Below are 19,618 nucleotides of genomic sequence, written 5' to 3'. Positions count from 1 at the left end.
AATGGGGGACAGATCCGGAGATCTTGCTGGCCAGGGTAGTTGACTTACACCTTCTAGAGCACGTTGGGTGGCACGGGATACATGCGGGCGTGCATTGTCCTGTTGGAACAGCACGTTCCCTTGCCGGTCTAGGAATGGTAGAACGATGGGTTCGATGACGGTTTGGATGTACCGTGCACTATTCAGTGTCCCTTCGACGATCACCAGTGGTGTACGGCCAGTGTAGGAGATCGCTCCCCATACCATGATGCCGGGTGTTGGCCCTGTGTGCCTCGGTCGTATGCAGTCCGGATTGTGGCGCTCACCTGCACGGCGCCAAACACGCATACGACCATCATTGGCACCAAGGCAGAAGCGACTCTCATCGCTGAAGACGACACGTCTCCATTCGTCCCTCCATTCACGCCTGTCGCGACACCACTGGAGGCGGGCTGCACGATGTTGGGGCGTGAGCGGAAGACGGCCTAACGGTGTGCGGGACCGTAGCCCAGCTTCATGGAGACGGTTGCGAATGGTCCTCGCCGATACCCCAGGAGCAACAGTGTCCCTAATTTGCTGGGAAGTGGCGGTGCGGTCCCCTACGGCACTGCGTAGGATCCTACGGTCTTGGCGCGCATCCGTGCGTCGCTGCGGTCCGGTCCCAGGTCGACGGGCACGTGCACCTTCCGCCGACCACTGGCGACAACATCGATGTACTGTGGAGACCTCACGCCCCACGTGTTGAGCAATTCGGCGGTACGTCCACCCGGCCTCCCGCATGCCCACTATACGCCCTCGCTCAAAGTCCGTCAACTGCACATACGGTTCACGTCCACGCTGTCGCGGCATGCTACCAGTGTTAAAGACTGCGATGGAGCTCCGTATGCCACGGCAAACTGGCTGACACTGACGGCGGCGGTGCACAAATGCTGCGCAGCTAGCGCCATTCGACGGCCAACACCGCGGTTCCTGGTGTGTCCACTGTGCCGTGCGTGTGATCATTGCTTGTACAGCCCTCTCGCAGTGTCCGGAGCAAGTATGGTGCGTCTCACACACCGGTGTCAATGTGTTCTTTTTTCCATTTCCAGGAGTGTATAGTCAATACCTCCTCATTAGTTACGTGATCTACCCACCTAATCTTCAGCATTCTTCTGTAGCACCAATTTCAAAAGCTTCTATTCTCTTGTTATCCAAACTATTTATCATCCACGTTTCACTTCCATACATGGCTACACTCCATACAAATACTTTCAGAAACGACTTCCTGACACTTAAATCTATACTCAATGTTAACAAATTTCTCTTCTTCAGAAACGCTTTCCTTGCCATTGCCAGTCTACATTCTATATCCTCTCTACTTCGACCATCATCAGTTATTTTGCTCCCCAAATAGCAAACCTCCTTTACTACTTTAAGGGTCTCATTTCCTAATCTAATTCCCTCAGCATCACCCGACTTAATTCGACTATATTCCATTATCCTCGTTTGATTTTGTTGATGTTCATCTTATATCATCCTTTCAAGACACTGTCCATTCCGTTCAACTGCTCTTCCAAGTCCTTTGCTGTGTCTGACAGAATTACAATGTCATCGGCGAACCTCAAAGTTTTTATTTCTTCTCCCTGGATTTTAATACCTACTCCGAATTTTTCTTTTGTTTCCTTTACTGCTTGCTCAATATACAGATTGAATAGCATCGGGAAGAGGCTACAACCCTGTCTCACTCCCTTCCCAACCACTGCTTCCCTTTCATGTCCCTCGACTCTTATAACTGCCATCTGGTTTCTGTACAAATTGTAAATAGCCTTTCGCTCCCTGTATTTTACCCCTGCCATCTTTAGAATTTGAAAGAGAGTAGTCCAGTCAACATTGTCGAAAGCTTTCTCTAAGTCTACAAATGCTAGAAACGTAGGTTTGTCTTTCCTTAATCTATATTCTAAGATAAGTCGTAGGGTCAGTATTGCCTCACGTGTTCCAACATTTCTGCGGAATCCAAACTGATCTTCCCCGAGGTCAGCTTCCACCAGTTTTTCATTTCGTCTGTAAAGAATTCGCGTTAGTATTTTGCAGCTGTGACTTATTAAACTGATAATTCGGTAATTTTCACATCTGTCAACACCTGCTTTCTTTGGGATTGGAATTATTATATTTTTCTTGAAGTCTGAGGGTATTTCGCCTGTCTCATACATCTTGCTTACCAGATGGTAGAGTTTTGTCAGGACTGGCTCTCCCAAGGCCGTCAGTAGTTCCAATGGAATGTTGTCTACTCCCGGGGCCTTGTTTCGACTCGGGTCTTTCAGTGCTCTGTCAAACTCTTCACGCAGTATCGAATCTCCCATTTCATCTTCATCTACATCCTCTTCCATTTCCATAATATTGTTGTAAGTAGGCTGTTTGTTTTCTTATTGGCAACGTTACGTAGCGCTCTGTATGAAAATCACTGGGTGTGCTGTGTGCAGTCTGTGGCTAGTTTGCGTTGTTGTCTGCCATTTTAGTGTTGGGCAGCGGCAGCTGGATGTGAACAGCGCGTAGCGTTGCGCAGTTGGAGGTGAGTCGCCACCTTTCTGCTTTCCCTTCTTTGCTTAGAACTGGGTTTCCATCTGAGCTCTTGATATTCATATAAGTGGCTCTCTTTTCTCCAAAGGTCTCTTTAATTTTCCTGTAGGCAGTATCTATCTTACCCCTAGTGAGATAAGCCTCTACATCCTTACATTTGTCCTCTAGCCATCCCTGCTTAGCCATTTTGCACTTCCTGTCGATCTCATTTTTGAGACGTTTATACACTCCTGGAAATGGAAAAAAGAACACATTGACACCGGTGTGTCAGACCCACCATACTTGCTCCGGACACTGCGAGAGGGCTGTACAAGCAATGATCACACGCACGGCACAGCGGACACACCAGGAACCGCGGTGTTGGCCGTCGAATGGCGCTAGCTGCGCAGCATTTGTGCACCGCCGCCGTCAGTGTCAGCCAGTTTGCCGTGGCATACGGAGCTCCATCGCAGTCTTTAACACTGGTAGCATGCCGCGACAGCGTGGACGTGAACCGTATGTGCAGTTGACGGACTTTGAGCGAGGGCGTATAGTGGGCATGCGGGAGGCCGGGTGGACGTACCGCCGAATTGCTCAACACGTGGGGCGTGAGGTCTCCACAGTACATCGATGTTGTCGCCAGTGGTCGGCGGAAGGTGCACATGCCCGTCGACCTGGGACCGGACCGCAGCGACGCACGGATGCACGCCAAGACCGTAGGATCCTACGCAGTGCCGTAAGGGACCGCACCGCCACTTCCCAGCAAATTAGGGACACTGTTGCTCCTGGGGTATCGGCGAGGACCATTCGCAACCGTCTCCATGAAGCTGGGCTACGGTCCCGCACACCGTTAGGCCGTCTTCCGCTCACGCCCCAACATCGTGCAGCCCGCCTCCAGTGGTGTCGCGACAGGCGTGAATGGAGGGACGAATGGAGACGTGTCGTCTTCAACAATGAGAGTCGCTTCTGCCTTGGTGCCAATGGTGGTCGTATGCGTGTTTGGCGCCGTGCAGGTGAGCGCCACAATCAGGACTGCATACGACCGAGGCACACAGGGCCAACACCCGGCATCATGGTGTGGGGAGCGATCTCCTACACTGGCCGTACACCACTGGTGATCGTCGAGGGGACACTGAATAGTGCACGGTACATCCAAACCGTCATCGAACTCATCGTTCTACCATTCCTAGACCGGCAAGGGAACTTGCTGTTCCAACAGGACAATGCACGTCCGCATGTATCCCGTGCCACCCAACGTGCTCTAGAAGGTGTAAGTCAACTACCCTGGCCAGCAAGATCTCCGGATCTGTCCCCCATTGAGCATGTTTGGGACTGGATGAAGCGTCGTCTCACGCGGTCTGCACGTCCAGCACGAACGCTGGTCCAACTGAGGCGCCAGGTGGAAATGGCATGGCAAGCCGTTCCACAGGACTACATCCAGCGTCTCTACGATCGTCTCCATGGGAGAATAGCAGCCTGCATTGCTGCGAAAGGTGGATATACACTGTACTAGTGCCGACATTGTGCATGCTCTGTTGCCTGTGTCTATGTGCCTGTGGTTCTGTCAGTGTGATCATGTGATGTATCTGACCCCAGGAATGTGTCAATAAAGTTTCCCCTTCCTGGGACAATGAATTCACGGTGTTCTTATTTCAATTTCCAGGAGTGTATTCCTTTTTGCCTTCTTCATTGATACTTTACTAAATAAAGGAGTAACAAATTGAAAAACAGTTCTTATATGTGGAGACATAAGTGTAGACTTTAGTAAGTGAAGCAATTAGATATCTGAGATGATGAATATATTATTAGCCAATAATTTTGAGATTACAGTCCACTCCCCTGCATGTGAAATGAATCACTGTGGTACTACTATAGACCAAATAATAATTAGCTCCAAAACAAAATATAAATCAGTTGTAATTAAAGCTGGACTGGCTGATCATCATAGGCTATAAGCTGGTGTGGAAACAGTAACACATCCTATAATTGTATGAGGAAATCTACACACATGGGTAGAACTTTCATTAATGCTGCAGCACAGACATTCCAGAATTATCTCTGACAAGAATCATGAGAGCTAGTGTATAACACAGAAAATATTTCTGATAAGTTTTGGACATTCATGAATATACTCAAATATTATTTTGGTCTTACTTTTCCACTGAAAGCCAAAACAACCCAAACCACTAAATGCAACAAGTGGATTAAGAGTGGAATAAGGAAATCTTGTGCTAGATAATGGTATCTACACAGTATTGCAAGAAGTGACAACACAACTCCAGAGTTTGATAGTTACTTCAAAAAATACAAATCTCTCTTAGATAAAATAATGAAGGAGACAAAGAAACGAGAAAAAGACAAATACATAAAAAATGCTTCAAACAGAACCAAAGCAACCTGGCAAGCTGTAAAGAAAGAAACACAATCTGACAAAAATAGAGTTAATAATATTGTATTGAAGGCCATCTTGGAAAACATTAATAACCCAATCGAAGTAGGTAATATGTTTAATAACTATGAATTAAACAGAGAAACTACTAAAACAGGTCACTAATAAAAAACAGTATACAGAAACTGCAAAAAAAGTCTCAAGCAAACCAATGTTCCCGTACCCAAAGAATGTAGAAGAAGTACAGGTTACAATAAAAAGTTGCAAAATGAAACACTCTCAAGGATGGATGATTTACCTGATTTCACTATAGAGAAATGTGGGGACTTGATTACTGAGGTCTTAACTCATCTATGTAGCCTATCTTTTGCTACAGGAAGTTTTCCTTCATGTTTCAAAACAGCAAAAGTAAAGTCATGGTACAAGAAAGGAAACAAAGATGATATTTCCAACTATAGACCATTGGCACTTCTGACTATTTCTCAAAAATATTATAAAGGCACTTCAATAAGAGACTATCAGACTTCTTAGAGGATAATGACATTCTGTCAGAATCTCAACATTTATTTAAAGCAAATTGTTCAACCGAGTCAGCAGGTCACTCCTTCCTACTGGAGGCGATGTTAGCATTAGTAAACAAAAAACTTACCACGGGCATATTTTTAGATTTGTCAAAGGCATCTGACACCATAAATCATGACAAATTGTTACACAAGTTAGAAAATCTTGGCATCAGAGGAACAGCCAACAACTGGCTCAGCTCTTATCTTAAGAACATGGAACAGTATGTTGGAATAGATCAAAAAAGGGATAATGTCATCAGCAAATATAATTCCAAGCTACTGACTGTTAAATATGGTGTGCCACAAGGATCAGTAATGAGTCCTGTTCTGTTCTTACTTTATGTAAAAGACCTAAACATAGGAAATGACAGCAGTAAAATATTTCAATTTGCTGATGATACAAACGTCCTAAATACAGGAAACTCAGAAGAGACCCTTGTAAAAAACATAAGAGAAGTCACTGACAGGATAACATGTTGCTTTGATAACTGACATATGGATAGATGATTAAGAAAATAGCCTGTACCAAATTTTTTGGACTTCATCTACAAGGCAACTTGAGATGGAAAGCAGATATTGAGCAAATGAACAAAAATTTAAGTACTTCTTGTTTTGTTTTGTACATTAAAAATTGTACCAGCAACAACACTCTTCAGTGTGTATCTTATGCAGTCGTGCAATCTCACCTCCGGTATGGGATATGTTCTGAGGAAATTCTGGAGGCGCTATGAAAACTAGATAATCACAAATCATGTAGATCATTGTTTCAAAAATGGATAATCCTGCCTCTTCCTTATATATATATATATATATATATATATATATATATATATATATATATATATATATATATATAGGAAAATATTATGTGTTTAAAACAAAACTTATACATGAAAAGACCACTCATCACTCTAAATCACACAATACACAGCTATGATACAAGACAAAAATTGGATGTACATGTTCAAAGTGCCAACGTAGAGTTATTTCAAAACAGTCTTATCTATCCTAGTATCAAACTATACAATGCCTTACCAGATACCATTACAGAACACTGATCACTTCAAATCTAAATCGAACTCTTAATTGGTTGATCACTGCTTTTACACAGTAAATGAATATCTACGAAAATAAATTTTTCTATGTTAACCCACTGTAGTCTCATACAGAAGAACATTTGTATATTACCTCTCTGTATATAGCATAACAACATTTATTTAAGTATTTATCTTTAATTGATATATTAATGTGTGTTATTGTCTAGAAAAGTATAATTATATATAAAATTGTTAATATTAACATAAAAATCCAAATATTTCTTGCACATTGTGCAGCTGTAGATGAAAATGGATCAATAAACCAACTCTCCTTATAACTAACACTTCCTCTCTTGAAAATTTCAAACATCTTGCACCATTCTACATTGCAGAATGCTTTTTTCAAATCAAAAAATTCTTTGAAATAGTCTTGTTTTGTCTTCAGTCTTGCTTTCATTAGCAAATGCAGCATCACTACTGCCTTTAAAGCCCTTACCTTTCCTAAAACCAAACTGATCCTCTAACAGCTCCTCAACTTCATTTGCTGTTATTCTGTGTATTATTACTCTCAGCAGCTTGAAGGCATGAGCTGTTGTGCTGGTTGCTCAATACTTCTTGCACGTAACTGCTCTGTTGTCTTTGGGGTTGTGTGGATGATTTTTTTTTCTTACAGGTAAAAAAGAAGCACAAAAATGTGTTTTATTTCAGACAAAAAAGTTTTAAATTTCTTGAAATATGTTGCATTCACAGCCTTTTCTTAGGTAACTTCATGTATATACCTGTTGACACCTAACTACAAGCTCTTTAAGTCTTTTGATACAGAGACCTGCTAAACCAGTTATGAGCAAATAATTTGAAATTACAGTAAAATGCTTTTAAAACGGCAGTTCTTAATTTGTTGACAGCTACCTTTTCACATTATAAATAAATATACTTATTTTTTAAATAGATTCTCAAATATATTTTTGTAATTTTTATTTTTCAGTACAATTTACAATGATACTCATTTTGAAACAAACATGCTATAATTAAAAATGCAATATAGTATTAATTATATTGGTAAAACACTGTATTTCAGCCTAGACTTCCAAAGAAGTACAGGTAAACAGTGAGAATAGTATTACACCATTATAGTAACTCAAAACTTACTTAAAGGCGTGTAAAACTATAGTTTTGAATGTAATATTGTGTATTCTTTATACACTGAGTGCTTAAAATCTGGCATAGAGGATCTTACAAAACTTATCTTGATCATATTTTTCATTTTAGTTCTCCACTCATGCAATACATATTTGGTGTGCTTCATGCACATTAGCATCTGATTTGCACTTTTTCATTTTATAGAAAATTGTAAAGTGTAATGAACGCTATTTACCACCCTTTTGTATCACAGAAGAATAACTGTCACTATAGTCTGTAATTAAGATAATATGTCTTTTCTGTTCTTTCCACTCTTCTCAATATGCCTCTGCATGATTTTATTCTTTGTTAATAATGACATCTGCATGGATATACAACAAAGCAAGTCCTGTTAAGCATTTTTGCCCACAACGCTTTCTAAACCAAGCCTTAATGAGTTTCAGTGTCAAGAAAGATTTTTATGCTGTTGCAGCTGACACAGGAAGACAAGGAAGGACCAAGATTAAAGATCTAACTGAAGGAAAAATTCATGGAGTGCAAAACTGCAAACAATCAACTGCACAGCTTGGCAGAAGTGTTTTGTTTGCATATTCCCTTATCCGTTTTGCCACTCACAGGTTGATCTCTGCCTTCAGATTAGAAATGCAGTCACTTTAATACTCCCCAGTTACTTTGTAGGCACAGTTTCTACAACCATAAACATTGACTTCATGGAGCTTGTTGAAGATGAGCAGATTTTTTGTAGTAGTGTGTTGAGATTGTAAAGACTGAGAAAATCTTTAGAGCATCTGTTTTATAAATCAGTGTTTATTGGGCCAAGAATAAGAATAAAAACATTCACCCTACAATAACATTCCATACTTGATGTAGCAACATTAGACCTCTTAACTTGTCAGTGTGTGATCCTGCTTCTTTGAATGGTGCTTCCTATTATATCCACTAGCTGTTTGGCTTGACTCTACAATAGGAATTCTGAAACCACATTTTCTCACTTTGTTTTTAGAATTGTCAGGACTATCAATCAAGTTCTCAGTTGGTTTGCTAACATCAGTAGCTTCTTTCTGGGAAAACCAACTGAGAGATAATGTTTGGCTGAGAACATCAGCCGTTTCTGATTGCAAATAAAAGGATCGTAGCTGTTTCGGTAAAGGTGTCACTTGAAAAATGTGATCGTTCCGAAATTTTCACAAGGCGTTACGATTTTTTCAATGACTTTTTTTTTTAAACGACAGTATAGACAGTTGCCATCCTACATGCTATATGAGTGCAGCATTTCTTTCTGGCGAAGCTGCAAAAAGAGAGACAATCTCTTTAACGATCCCAATTGAGTTTCACATTAATTGCACATCAGAGTGAATAGAAATATACAAGGTTAAAGAATAGTTAAAACAAGGTGCTCCTTAAGTATTATTATTCTTTCTTTATTGTAGTGATCGCTACCTCAATCCTAGAAGTCATGTCAGAGCAACCATCTGTTGAAATACAAATTCATTTATTCAGATTGATGTTAAGACTTACGGTGTTTAACACAGTTTTACTTAACTTTACTCCAGTTGGAAAGTACGCTTTCTCGATGTCCGACCATAGCTGTTTTCCCTTTCTGTTCCTCTACGTACTACAGATACACTAAATAGGCACCGGCCATTTACGAACGTTTTGCAAACCAATGAGGGACTGATGTGTAAGGCACTCGCTGCCCTGTGACCCGCCACTTTGAATAGTTGAAGCGCCGACAATCCTGAGTGTTCATTCATAATAACCTTCATGTAAACAAACACAAACGCCATGATTGGTCAGCAGCCGTTGCCCTTGTACACTGGTGTTCTTCCGTTCTTGGAATTATGTCCAACTTATGTATTCGGTATCTTATTACTATGTCACTAGAAAAGAGTCTTTAAGACATTCTGATGTATTAACAGCCGTCGACATTTTTCTAAATCGTACTTTTGCTTCGTAAATGCTACTCGTGCTCCGACTGCCTCGCTATTCATAAGTACTGTGAAAATGGATGACACTGCTTCCTGCTTCGTAAGGAAACACGCACACTGACACCGTTAATTGCGAGAAACAAGTTGTTTTCACAAGATTACACAGAAAAATCAGCTTTAACGCTTTTTCGAGAAGCAATATGCAATAAAAATAAGGAAGGGTGATTTAGTTATATGAGTGGCGTAGAATGATTTATCGTGTATACTAGCGGACGGCGGTTCGAACCTCGTAGTCCATAATTTTTTTCGTTCCGTTTGAACATCATTTCTCAAGAAAAATGCATGTCTTCTAGTTTATAATTACACATCAGACGCAAAATTCTGGTTTTCATTGCAAATATACATTCCTAACTGTCGATATTTTATAAAAGAATTTTTGAAGTTAAGAAAACATTACACAATTAAATTTTGGGAGAAAAGTGAAAAATCAAGTACTCTTTATTTGAATATCTATTGTTTTGAAGAACAGATGTGGTGTCACATGATATAGAGTGATAAGCGTCGTAGAAACATGGAAAACAATTTTCGCGACATCGAGCACACTGTACAAGTGCTGCATTTTTACAGACGTCACCGCAACACTGCCATCTGAAAACAATAGAGCTGATGCTGAGCCAAGTTACGGGATTTGTAGCGAGAAATAAAAAGCATTTTAGTTGCTAAATGTGATTGTACTAATGCGCAAAGCTTTGTGACACGTCACTGCCGAACGATGGCGAAATGTAGAACAGCACGTCATGAAAGAGGAGGAAATGTGGATTTTTTGGTGGCTTGGGATTCTGTTGATCCTCTCGTTATCGTTGCAGCCGTACTGAAATATTCCGTATTCCTTGGAGTCTGCTACGGAAGTTTAGAGATTACCAGACGACTGACTGTAATACCTTCAGTGGCCTCAACATTTAAAAAACATGGGAATCAACAGTGCGCTTTCACGCCCTACATAGCTCAAGCAGAAAAATTACCCTTTTTAAAGTCCGTGATTTTCATCTCTCTTGTTTTTAGTTACAATGTCGCCTGAGTTTTGCCACATGGTATTTCCTTCTGTTTAAAAATTAAATTACATTCAAAGCTACAGTGTTTCTCTGCTCGTTTATTTTTACGTCTTTACTGCAACTGTTCGCATCACTGCGGCTTAGCCGCGCGGGATTAGCCGAGCGGTCAAAGGCGCAGCAGTCATAGACTGTGCGGCTTGTCCCGGCGGAGGTTCGAGTCCTCCCTCGGACACGGGTGTGTGTGTCTGTCCTTAGGATAATTTAGGTTAAGTAGTGTGTAAGCTTAGCGACTGATGACCTTAGCAGTCAAGTCCCATAAGATTTCACACACATTTTTTTCACTGCAGCTTAGATGGCTAGAGCCGTCCAAGTTGAATGTGCCAGCAAAGCTGTTGCCGCTGAGGCGATGTACGTGTGACGCACTGTATAAAACGTATCCTCATTATCGAACTGTCGGGGTTGTTGGCACAGTGTGAGACTGCCAAGGGGGTGTGCCGTGTTCGAACCTCCCTCGTGCTAATTTTTGTGCTGTATTCAGATTTGTATCTGTGTCGTGGTGTAACGTCCACTTGCAACGGCGAGGTGTAGGGAAGCGACCTATAATGACAGTTGATTCTGCACAACTACTGTATTAGCAGTTGAAAGGGCTTTTGAATGTTAACCGCAAACGACTGATGAATGGGCGACAAGTCATCCGACTCCTCCACCGGAGAACACGTCTGGTGTGTCACACGCGGCGTTAGTGAGATAGCACGTGTGTCATGTGACAGCCACCTCTTACTGACGCACCTAACTTGTACGACCGGTAAGAAATTGAGAAATGCCTCCTTGCCCGATTTAGGTGTTGTTATGAATGTGAAACTGATTATTCCCAATCAAATGATGAAAACATAGTAGTTTGTTACATAAGCTGCAACAAACGAACGCAACAGTTTCACAATCACACAGTTCCTCTGTGCTCTGTCAAAACATATTTTTTTAACGTTTTTGAAACTGCATTCCATTGTGAAAGTTCTGACTTCAATTCCTTTGTTGTATCGTAGTTCACACTCGTTTATTTGTTGTTTTCATTTCTGTGAAACGTCTATGTGGTACCTCGCCTGCTACGGTAATGTATTCTTATCACATGACTGTTTGACCTTTTGTTGGCATTTTGGGTGGGAGGTGGGCCCTGTGGTGATATTTCAACATAGTGCTCCACTAGGATGGAAGCGGTGGGCTGACCGTGACCTGTCTGTCTCGTGATGTACTTGCTGAGGAGCGAGGCGATCGTGAGCTGCCTCTTGAACGTGGCAATGCCTTCAATTCATTGATTGTCAGCGTTAATTCAACACTCTTCGTTTCTAGTTTTGAGATTCTATCATTACTGGAATCATTTACTCTACTGACTGCAATAGTGGATGAAGCCTGCAAGGATTGAGCACATATGTTCGACCCCGTTTGTGAAAATTCGACAATTTTGTCACCTATAGTGGTTATGGTGTCAAGATCATCTTTACTTGTAGCTAGCATAGAATGTGCGGTGACAGGAAGCCGCTGCATAAATATGGTTTTCAAAAAATCGTCCTTGACTTGCGTACCAGCTAAAGTTCGCATCTCACCCAAGAGCTGACTTGGATTCCTATTACCTAATTCCACTTCTTATTACCTAATTCCACTTCTGTTAATAATTTCGTAACTTTCCTGTTTTCTCACTCTTTAAATCCCTGAATTAGTCTTGTTTTAAGCTCTGTGAACGGAGTCGTAGATAATGGTCGAGTCAAAAAGTCGAGAATTAATTCTACAACATCCGCTTCCAATGACGCAACAACATGATTGAATTTCGTGGTTTCGTTAATAATACCCAACGTGGTAAACTGTGCTTCAACTTGAAGGAACCGTACCTTTATGTTTTTCTTCCAGACGGGCGGAATCTTCACTGAAACACGAGTAATATCCGCTTCGTTCTGTACTGATGCGGGCGTTGGATTTGTGTTGTTGCTGTCACCGATCATTTTTACACTTCACTAACCACAAATGCGTTCCGCTTCTTGTTAATCGCGTCGGGGTTGCCAATATGGTTTATGGTTTGTGGTAGAAGGACCATAAAAGACAAGAAATGATGTATTTATACATTTAATGGGCTCTCAAAACATTCTACAAAGAGCGTTCAAAAAGTGTTTCACAATCGTCTCTAATTTTGTATTTTTTGCTGGAGGAGAATGAAATTTTTTTTGAACATACTTGCAACATTTAGCTATAAGTTGGTACATAAATGTATAATGGACCGTGAAGTAGATGTCAGGTTGTGACAACGGTTGGTGATGGAGATCCTCTTCAAGACCGGCGATGACTCTGCCACATCGATTCACAGGAAGTTGCTTCCTGTTTATGGGGAGGACACTGGATCGCAGCAGTATCCAGCTGTGACTGCAGGGGTTTAAAGAAGGTGATTTCTCTCTGCTGTACAATCCACGATGCGCTAGACCATTGACGGCAGTGAGTGATGTGAATAACGAGACCATTGATCAAATCATCCAAAATAACAGATGTGTGACGACACGACAGCTTGCTGAAATTATTCGTTTGTCATTGGGTAGCGTGGTATCGATGGCACAATCCCTAGGGTACAGAAAAATCTGTGCACGTTGAGTGTCTAGGTTATTGACAAGAGAAATGAAAACGACGAGGAAGAATGTGTGCGAGGGTCTCGTGAAGACCTTTACTGAAGAGTGGAAACATTGTTTTGACGGCGTCATTACCCAGGATGAAACATGGTTATTTTTGTCCGAGCCTGACAGCAAAACCCAATCCATGGAGTGGCGTCATCTGGGCTCCCCATGGAAGAAGAAGCCAGGACTTTCACGAACAGCAGGCCGAAAGGTGATGGCATCTTTCTTCTGGGATCAGTGTGGTGTCATTTTCAATGACATTTTGGAACCTGGCTCCCCAATTAACCGGGACCATTACTGTTTGTCATCGGATAAGATGCGACGTGCCATCAAGACCCACAGACCACAGCTTCAGGGTCAGCTAATCAGACTATACCATGACAATTCCAAACCTCATACAGCCCTTATGACGCAGGAGAAAATCAGGAAAATGGGTTGGAAAATTGTTCCTCATCCTTCCAACAGTCCGGACTTTCCTCTGTCTGATTTTTACCTCTTTGGTTGCCTGAAGGCCCTCCTGCGCGGTAAAACATTTGATAGTGAGAAAGACCTTATTTCCTGCGTCAAGCGATGGTGTAAAAGTCAATCCCTAGAATTTCACCAAAGTGCATTGACATCATGGAAAGAACGTTGGGCCAGATGCGTTACAGTTCATGGAGGCTACATTGAGTAGGCTCAATGTATAGCTAAATGTTACAAGTATGTTCATTCTCCTCCTGAAAAAAATTAAAAAATTAGAGATACTGTGCAAAACTTTTTGAACACCCTTTGTAGATGCGAACAAGATCGGAGACGATAACATTTTTTAGACGATAACATTTTTTAAGTAATAAGAATGTAAACAAATATTAACACTCGAGTCCGCCACACGATAGTTAACGTGGCAAGATTATGTAGCCTCGTATTGTTCATTGTGGATCGTAAGTAATTTTTGATTAATTTTAGTTTACTAAAGCTCCTCACACTTGAAGCAACTGATAAAACTGGCAAATTAAGAAATGGGAAATAAACATACAGCAGGCATAAGATTTTGTCCAGCACCTCTGGTGTCCAAATTTTCTTGTTGATCATAAAATTTGTCAATTGCAGCCACAAACCCATCAAAATTTCCTGCAGCATAATGAGCAACCCATCGTGTTGGTGAGAGTCTTTTAACAGATGCTTTGCTGTGTTTAATAAGAACATCCCAGTGGAAGCAGAAAAAAAATGTAAAAATGGTTCTGAAAAATGTTACACTAGATACATTTTGTCCAAAAGGAATGTTGGCCACGTAAATTAATTAAATGATCAATGCATCTAACAAAAACGGCTACTTTTTTTTCGTAATAGCTTGTACTCCTCCATATACGCCGCTCATAACAGCAGTATTGTCATAACCTTGGGAACAACACATCATAATGTCTAAACCACAATTTTCAAGCTTCTGAAGTGTTTCGTCACTTAGGTCAGCGGCTTTTTTCCTTTTAGAAGAAAAAAATCCAAGGAATACTACTTTTACTTTTACTTTTCTATTGTCAATTACCACGAAACGAGTCACTTCAGACACCTGATGAATATGTGAAATGTCAGCTGTGCTATCAAACATAATATCAAAACATTTAGACGATTTAATTTCGTTGACCAGTTTAAATTTTACCTGGTTTGCTAAAACATTTATAAATTCATTCTGTACTTCTGTCGACAAATATTACACTTTTTGAGATTTATCACGTTCCAAGTTCAATATGTGTTCTTTCGGGCCGGCCGCGGTGGCCGAGCGGTTATAGGCGTTTCAGTTCGGAATCGCGCGACTGCTACGGTCGCAGGTTCGAATCCTGCCTCGGGCATGGATGTGTGTGATGTCCTTAGGTTAGTTAGGTTTAAGTAGTTCTAAGGTGTAGGGGACTGATGACCTCAGAAGTTAAGTCCCATAGTGTTCAGAGCCATTTGAAGCATTTTTTTGTTATTTTGGCACTACATCATACTTTGACAATAGTTTCACTAGTTTTACGAAAATGCCTGTATTTGTAGAGCCTCGTCCTTCATTACGTCCACGAAATGCCAGGTTTTGTTTACCCAGGAACAAAGTTGTGTCCAACAACCTTGATAAAAGAGTCTTCCGCTAAAGTTTTTCAGTGTCCATTAATTGCAAGGCTGCATCATCTTTTGTTTTATGCAATTTTAGTCTCACTTCGAATGTTTTCCACTTTTCATGATTTTCCAGACGTTCATTTGTAGTTTCACGGTCAGTCTCCACCATTTCTGAAATCCAGTCACAAATGTAGATCTTGCATTAGTACTGCTGGTGACAGGAAACGAACGACAGCAAAAGGCAGCAGACTGCGGCTGCCAGTATTTTATCTTGCTAGGAGCTCGCCTTGATGCAGCTCGACACACGTGAAGTAGCATGTGGTGCAAAAGTGGAGTGAGATAAGCGCAGCAGTATGTACCACTCCCGTGGAACAGTCCGCCATTTGTAGTGAACTTGCTTCTGATTGGTCGGCACATTCGGGTGTTAGGCGCCAAAAAGGTTAACTTCTCTTATTCATTATTTATATGCTTTTCATCGTATTTAACCAAGTTTTCAATATGACAGTCTCTCATGGTTACCCTACGAGTCTACCGGTTTTGCTTATTAAATTTCACTTGTTTTGAGAAACATAAGAGTAATGAAGTGCTTCGGACAGCCGCGGGTCGCGCGAGACGAAGTACTTCGGCTGCGCTAGTCACTCTGTTTCGGGTGTTCCTCAGAGCCGGACGTGTATCTCTGTTTCGGACGGACGTATCGGAAGTAGCCAGAAAAGTAACCACACTATTAACAAATCTATGTCGAGTGTTGTAGAAGACAGCGTAAAAAGTGCTATTTTAAAATATAAACAAACAGGATACATTGATGAGAGGTGTCGCCTACCATCATTGTCAGTACTACAGATACAGAGAGTAAGCTGGGCAAGTGGCATCCCACAAAAAAAGCACAAACACAGGTTCAAGTTCGAGATGACAGCATAGCAGGCTCCGCCAAAGACGATGAGCTGTCTTCTGCGCTGGGGACACAACATTAGAAGACGACAGATGGGTGGAGAGAACGGTTAGCGACTCTTATTCAATCTCCACAGATCTCTCCAGCTTCCAGATCTGACTTCCAACACAACAATGTATAACCTATAAGAGGTTATTAACTGTGGGAGAGTAAACCACATAAGATCTCAGAATTTTTCTAGCAGGAGGCATTACCTTATGAAACCATACTTTGAAAGACACTGCACATCACCTTTTTGTGTTTGATCCGTGCCTAGATACACTGACAAATGGTCCTTCCCTGGTCTGGAAATGTTCACTACCTTTTTCTACGATCGCAAAGCGAACATTATAAGGAATATAAATGTTCCGGTGAGAGACATATCTCAAGACCCGCAGTGATTCATTTAACATTATTACAGTCTTTGATAATAATAACTATATCACTATTACACAATCATTTTCAGTATTTTTTTCTGATCCGTCTTCTTCATGGGTTAAAAAAAATGGCTCTGAGCACTATGGGACTCAACTGCTGAGGTCATTAGTCCCCTAGAACTAGTTAAACCTAACTAACCTAAGGACAACACAAACATCCATGCCCGAGGCAGGATTCGAACCTGGGACCGTAGCGGTCTTGCGGTTCCAGACTGCAGCGCCTTTAACCGCACGGCCACTTCGGCCGGCTCTTCATGGGTTATCATCATATCCGTATTTCCGTTGCTGCCTTCTGAAGAGGAGCCGATATTATCCGAATCGTTTCTTGCACCAAAGTGAGAATCGTCTTATTTCGATTAACTTTGGCAATCGTCAATTTCCGTAACATACTTGAAGATAGCGCCAGACAGGCTCTGAAGTACATCCGTTTTAGCCTGTTTTGCTTTCATCTGCTGAAATCCATTTCTTTTTTTAGATGCTTGATGATATGGCGCGCGTCGCTATCCTGTGATCTTGTTTAGAGCGCGCTCTATAATCGATTATAGCTCGCTGTTCTGGTGCGGGTGGCGCTCCGGTGCTGATTTGCTATTACGTCGCTGGCGTGTGGTTGCGGTGGCCGGCGGAAAGCGAGAGGGTAGTCGGTTTCCCGGTATTGCACGGAACGTGAAGTTCGCTCTGCCTGACCTGCTGGTGACTAGCGCGAAGGTTGTTGTGCCTCGCAATATGAGCAGAGTGGTCTGGGGCGGAGGCGGCTCGCCGCTGTGCTGGCCATGCGGTGGTGATTAACTGGAGTCGGCATATTTGTTCTGCCTGCCTGTCTGATTTGGAGGTCCGGTGGGGTGCTGGATACTCTGGCCCGGAGACAACTAGTTGCTGAGTTTTGGAGTCGTCTGCCAGGTTAGGGTGTGGGCTCGGTTGGCTCTTCAGATTTTCCCCTGGAAGCTTCGGCAGCGGTTTCTGAACTTCATTCTGATGTGGGACGGTGTTGTTGGAAGTTTTTGCTGTGTATGTGTGGCACGTTACGATATTTGTTGGTACTAATTTATTTGCTCAAATGGAGTATCTTTTGGTTATCCCGCTGAGTGGGTCGTTGCCCATCCGGTCTGCTCAGCGTTACCTTTGGTGGTGCCTGTTTGTTCCTTTTTGAAGGAATTCACGTAGGTGGTTCGTGTTACCTGCCCGGAGTTGCGTTTATGTATGGTATATTTGGCATTTGATGTGTTAGGTAAATACTGCCTAAGAAAGGCGGTTTTTGACAGTATATGCATAGTGAATTACTGCTGCTTGGTATATGTGGTCTTCTGGGATCCGAACAACACGATCCCATCAATTTGGTTTGCGTAACAGCATTTACTGGTATGTTCTGTATTTTTATCTCACTGGGAGTCGCGTTTGGTGTCGTTAAGGCACTTCTAAGACTGTGGTTTGACTATTCATGTGTGCTTGGCTTTTATTGTTTTGTTTTAAGAAGCGAGAATTGTTTATTAAGGTTAGTGTGTGTTGGCTTCCGGCATTTGTCAAGAGCGCCCGAGTTAATGGCTCCGTGGTTATCATGTGCTGTCGGGATGTTATATTTTTATTTAATTTTTGAATTTTATCTTGTGTTGGTATTATCTGTCATGTGTTACATAACATAACCGAGGTGCGTAAGTGATGGGCAGTTGTGGGAGGCATGTCGGCGAGCTCCCAGCGCTTTATCTCGGGGACCGTTTGTAGTGGGAAGGCTCCCAAGTGTTGAGGGCTCGCTCGTCTGTGATTGCGTTGGGAGTTACCCTCGCCCTTTGGTTGTATCAAATCACTATTTTGTTATTATATTTATTGGTTGTGTGTTGCGCTTCTTCGATTTTATGGTGCCAAGTGCCATTATCTTTCTCAATTTTTTTTTATATAAATGATTTTAAATTGTAATGCCAAGTTCACTTATTGTTGCATCTTGGTCTGTGGACTAAAATCTTTTAAAGCACCATTGTAATTTGTTCTTGCAGAAGAAATTTCTCTTATTTTATGTGCCAAGTTGCCATTATTTTTATTTTTTTAGTTTATTACTGCTCTTAATCTTTTCCAATTTTATGGTACCAAGTGTCATCATCTTAAAGGTTTTTGTAAGTGATCTTAAGTTGTATAGCCAAGTTAACTTATTATTGGATTTTGTCTCTTGGGTAAACTCTAAAAGTACTATTGTAAAAGGTTCCTTGATTTTATGATGGCAAGCCGCCGTTATTGTTTTTAAAGCTCATTCTTTTAACCATTTGTCGAGTTCTGTAAGTTATATGAATTGTTGTTATTTAAAAGGGTTTAGTATTGCCAATTTAATAAAATTTGTAGAGAGTCTGCTGTTTGGATATTATTGGGTGGAAATCCTTGGATAGTTGTCCTATAAGAACACTCATTCCATTTGAATTCCTCGAAGAATGTTTATTTTATTACGTCTTTCGTACATGTACCTAAAAAAAGTGTTCCCAATTAGTATAGCCCAGCCCTCATATATGTTCCCTTGTAAAAAAAAAGGTGGTGAAAGGCAGTGACTAACAGATAGTGTTTAATAATTTTTGGTTTCGAGAAAATTACTAGCGTGGTGCGTCATTTAAGATTCCTAACTGTTAGACAATGCCTCTCCCGAGAACTGTCTACTACTCTACGGTATATGTATCGTCCGTTTGCATGCATTTTAAGTTAATACGAATATACTGAGAAGTTTCATTTTAACGTTAGTCTCACTTGTGCATTTATTTTATCATCAACCTTCAAAAAATGTATAAACGAGGTTCTAGGACATACGGTTCGATTCTCCACATAACACATTTCCTCTAATTAGTTCGGATGATCGATGTTCTACTGTACTTAGTCCAGCACAATGGTGGGTCCTCCAACAGCTTATTTCCACAGAATGACATGAAACATTCCTTGCT

At 41.5% G+C, this 19,618-nt stretch overlaps 1 protein-coding gene and 1 pseudogene across 1 annotated transcript in view; both read right to left on the bottom strand.

Annotated features, from left to right (window-relative positions):
- Positions 1-14,519, bottom strand: part of LOC124594686 (phospholipid-transporting ATPase ABCA3-like) — a 543,403-nt gene extending 528,884 nt beyond the window's left edge. Inside the window, exons 1-2 of the mRNA XM_047133052.1 lie at positions 14,509-14,519; positions 14,290-14,440 (exon numbers count right to left, since the gene is read on the bottom strand). Coding sequence (XP_046989008.1) covers positions 14,290-14,440; positions 14,509-14,519 — 162 coding nt within the window. The remainder of the gene's footprint in view (positions 1-14,289; positions 14,441-14,508) is intronic.
- Positions 14,520-14,583: 64 nt separating this feature from the next.
- The window catches only part of LOC124594685, a 187,040-nt pseudogene continuing 182,005 nt past the window's right edge, over positions 14,584-19,618 (bottom strand).

Source organism: Schistocerca americana, chromosome 2 (assembly GCF_021461395.2).
Source record: "Schistocerca americana isolate TAMUIC-IGC-003095 chromosome 2, iqSchAmer2.1, whole genome shotgun sequence".
NCBI lineage: Eukaryota > Metazoa > Arthropoda > Insecta > Orthoptera > Acrididae > Schistocerca > Schistocerca americana.
Note: the sequence above shows the minus strand (reverse complement) of the source record. Positions and strands in the feature narration are given on the sequence as shown.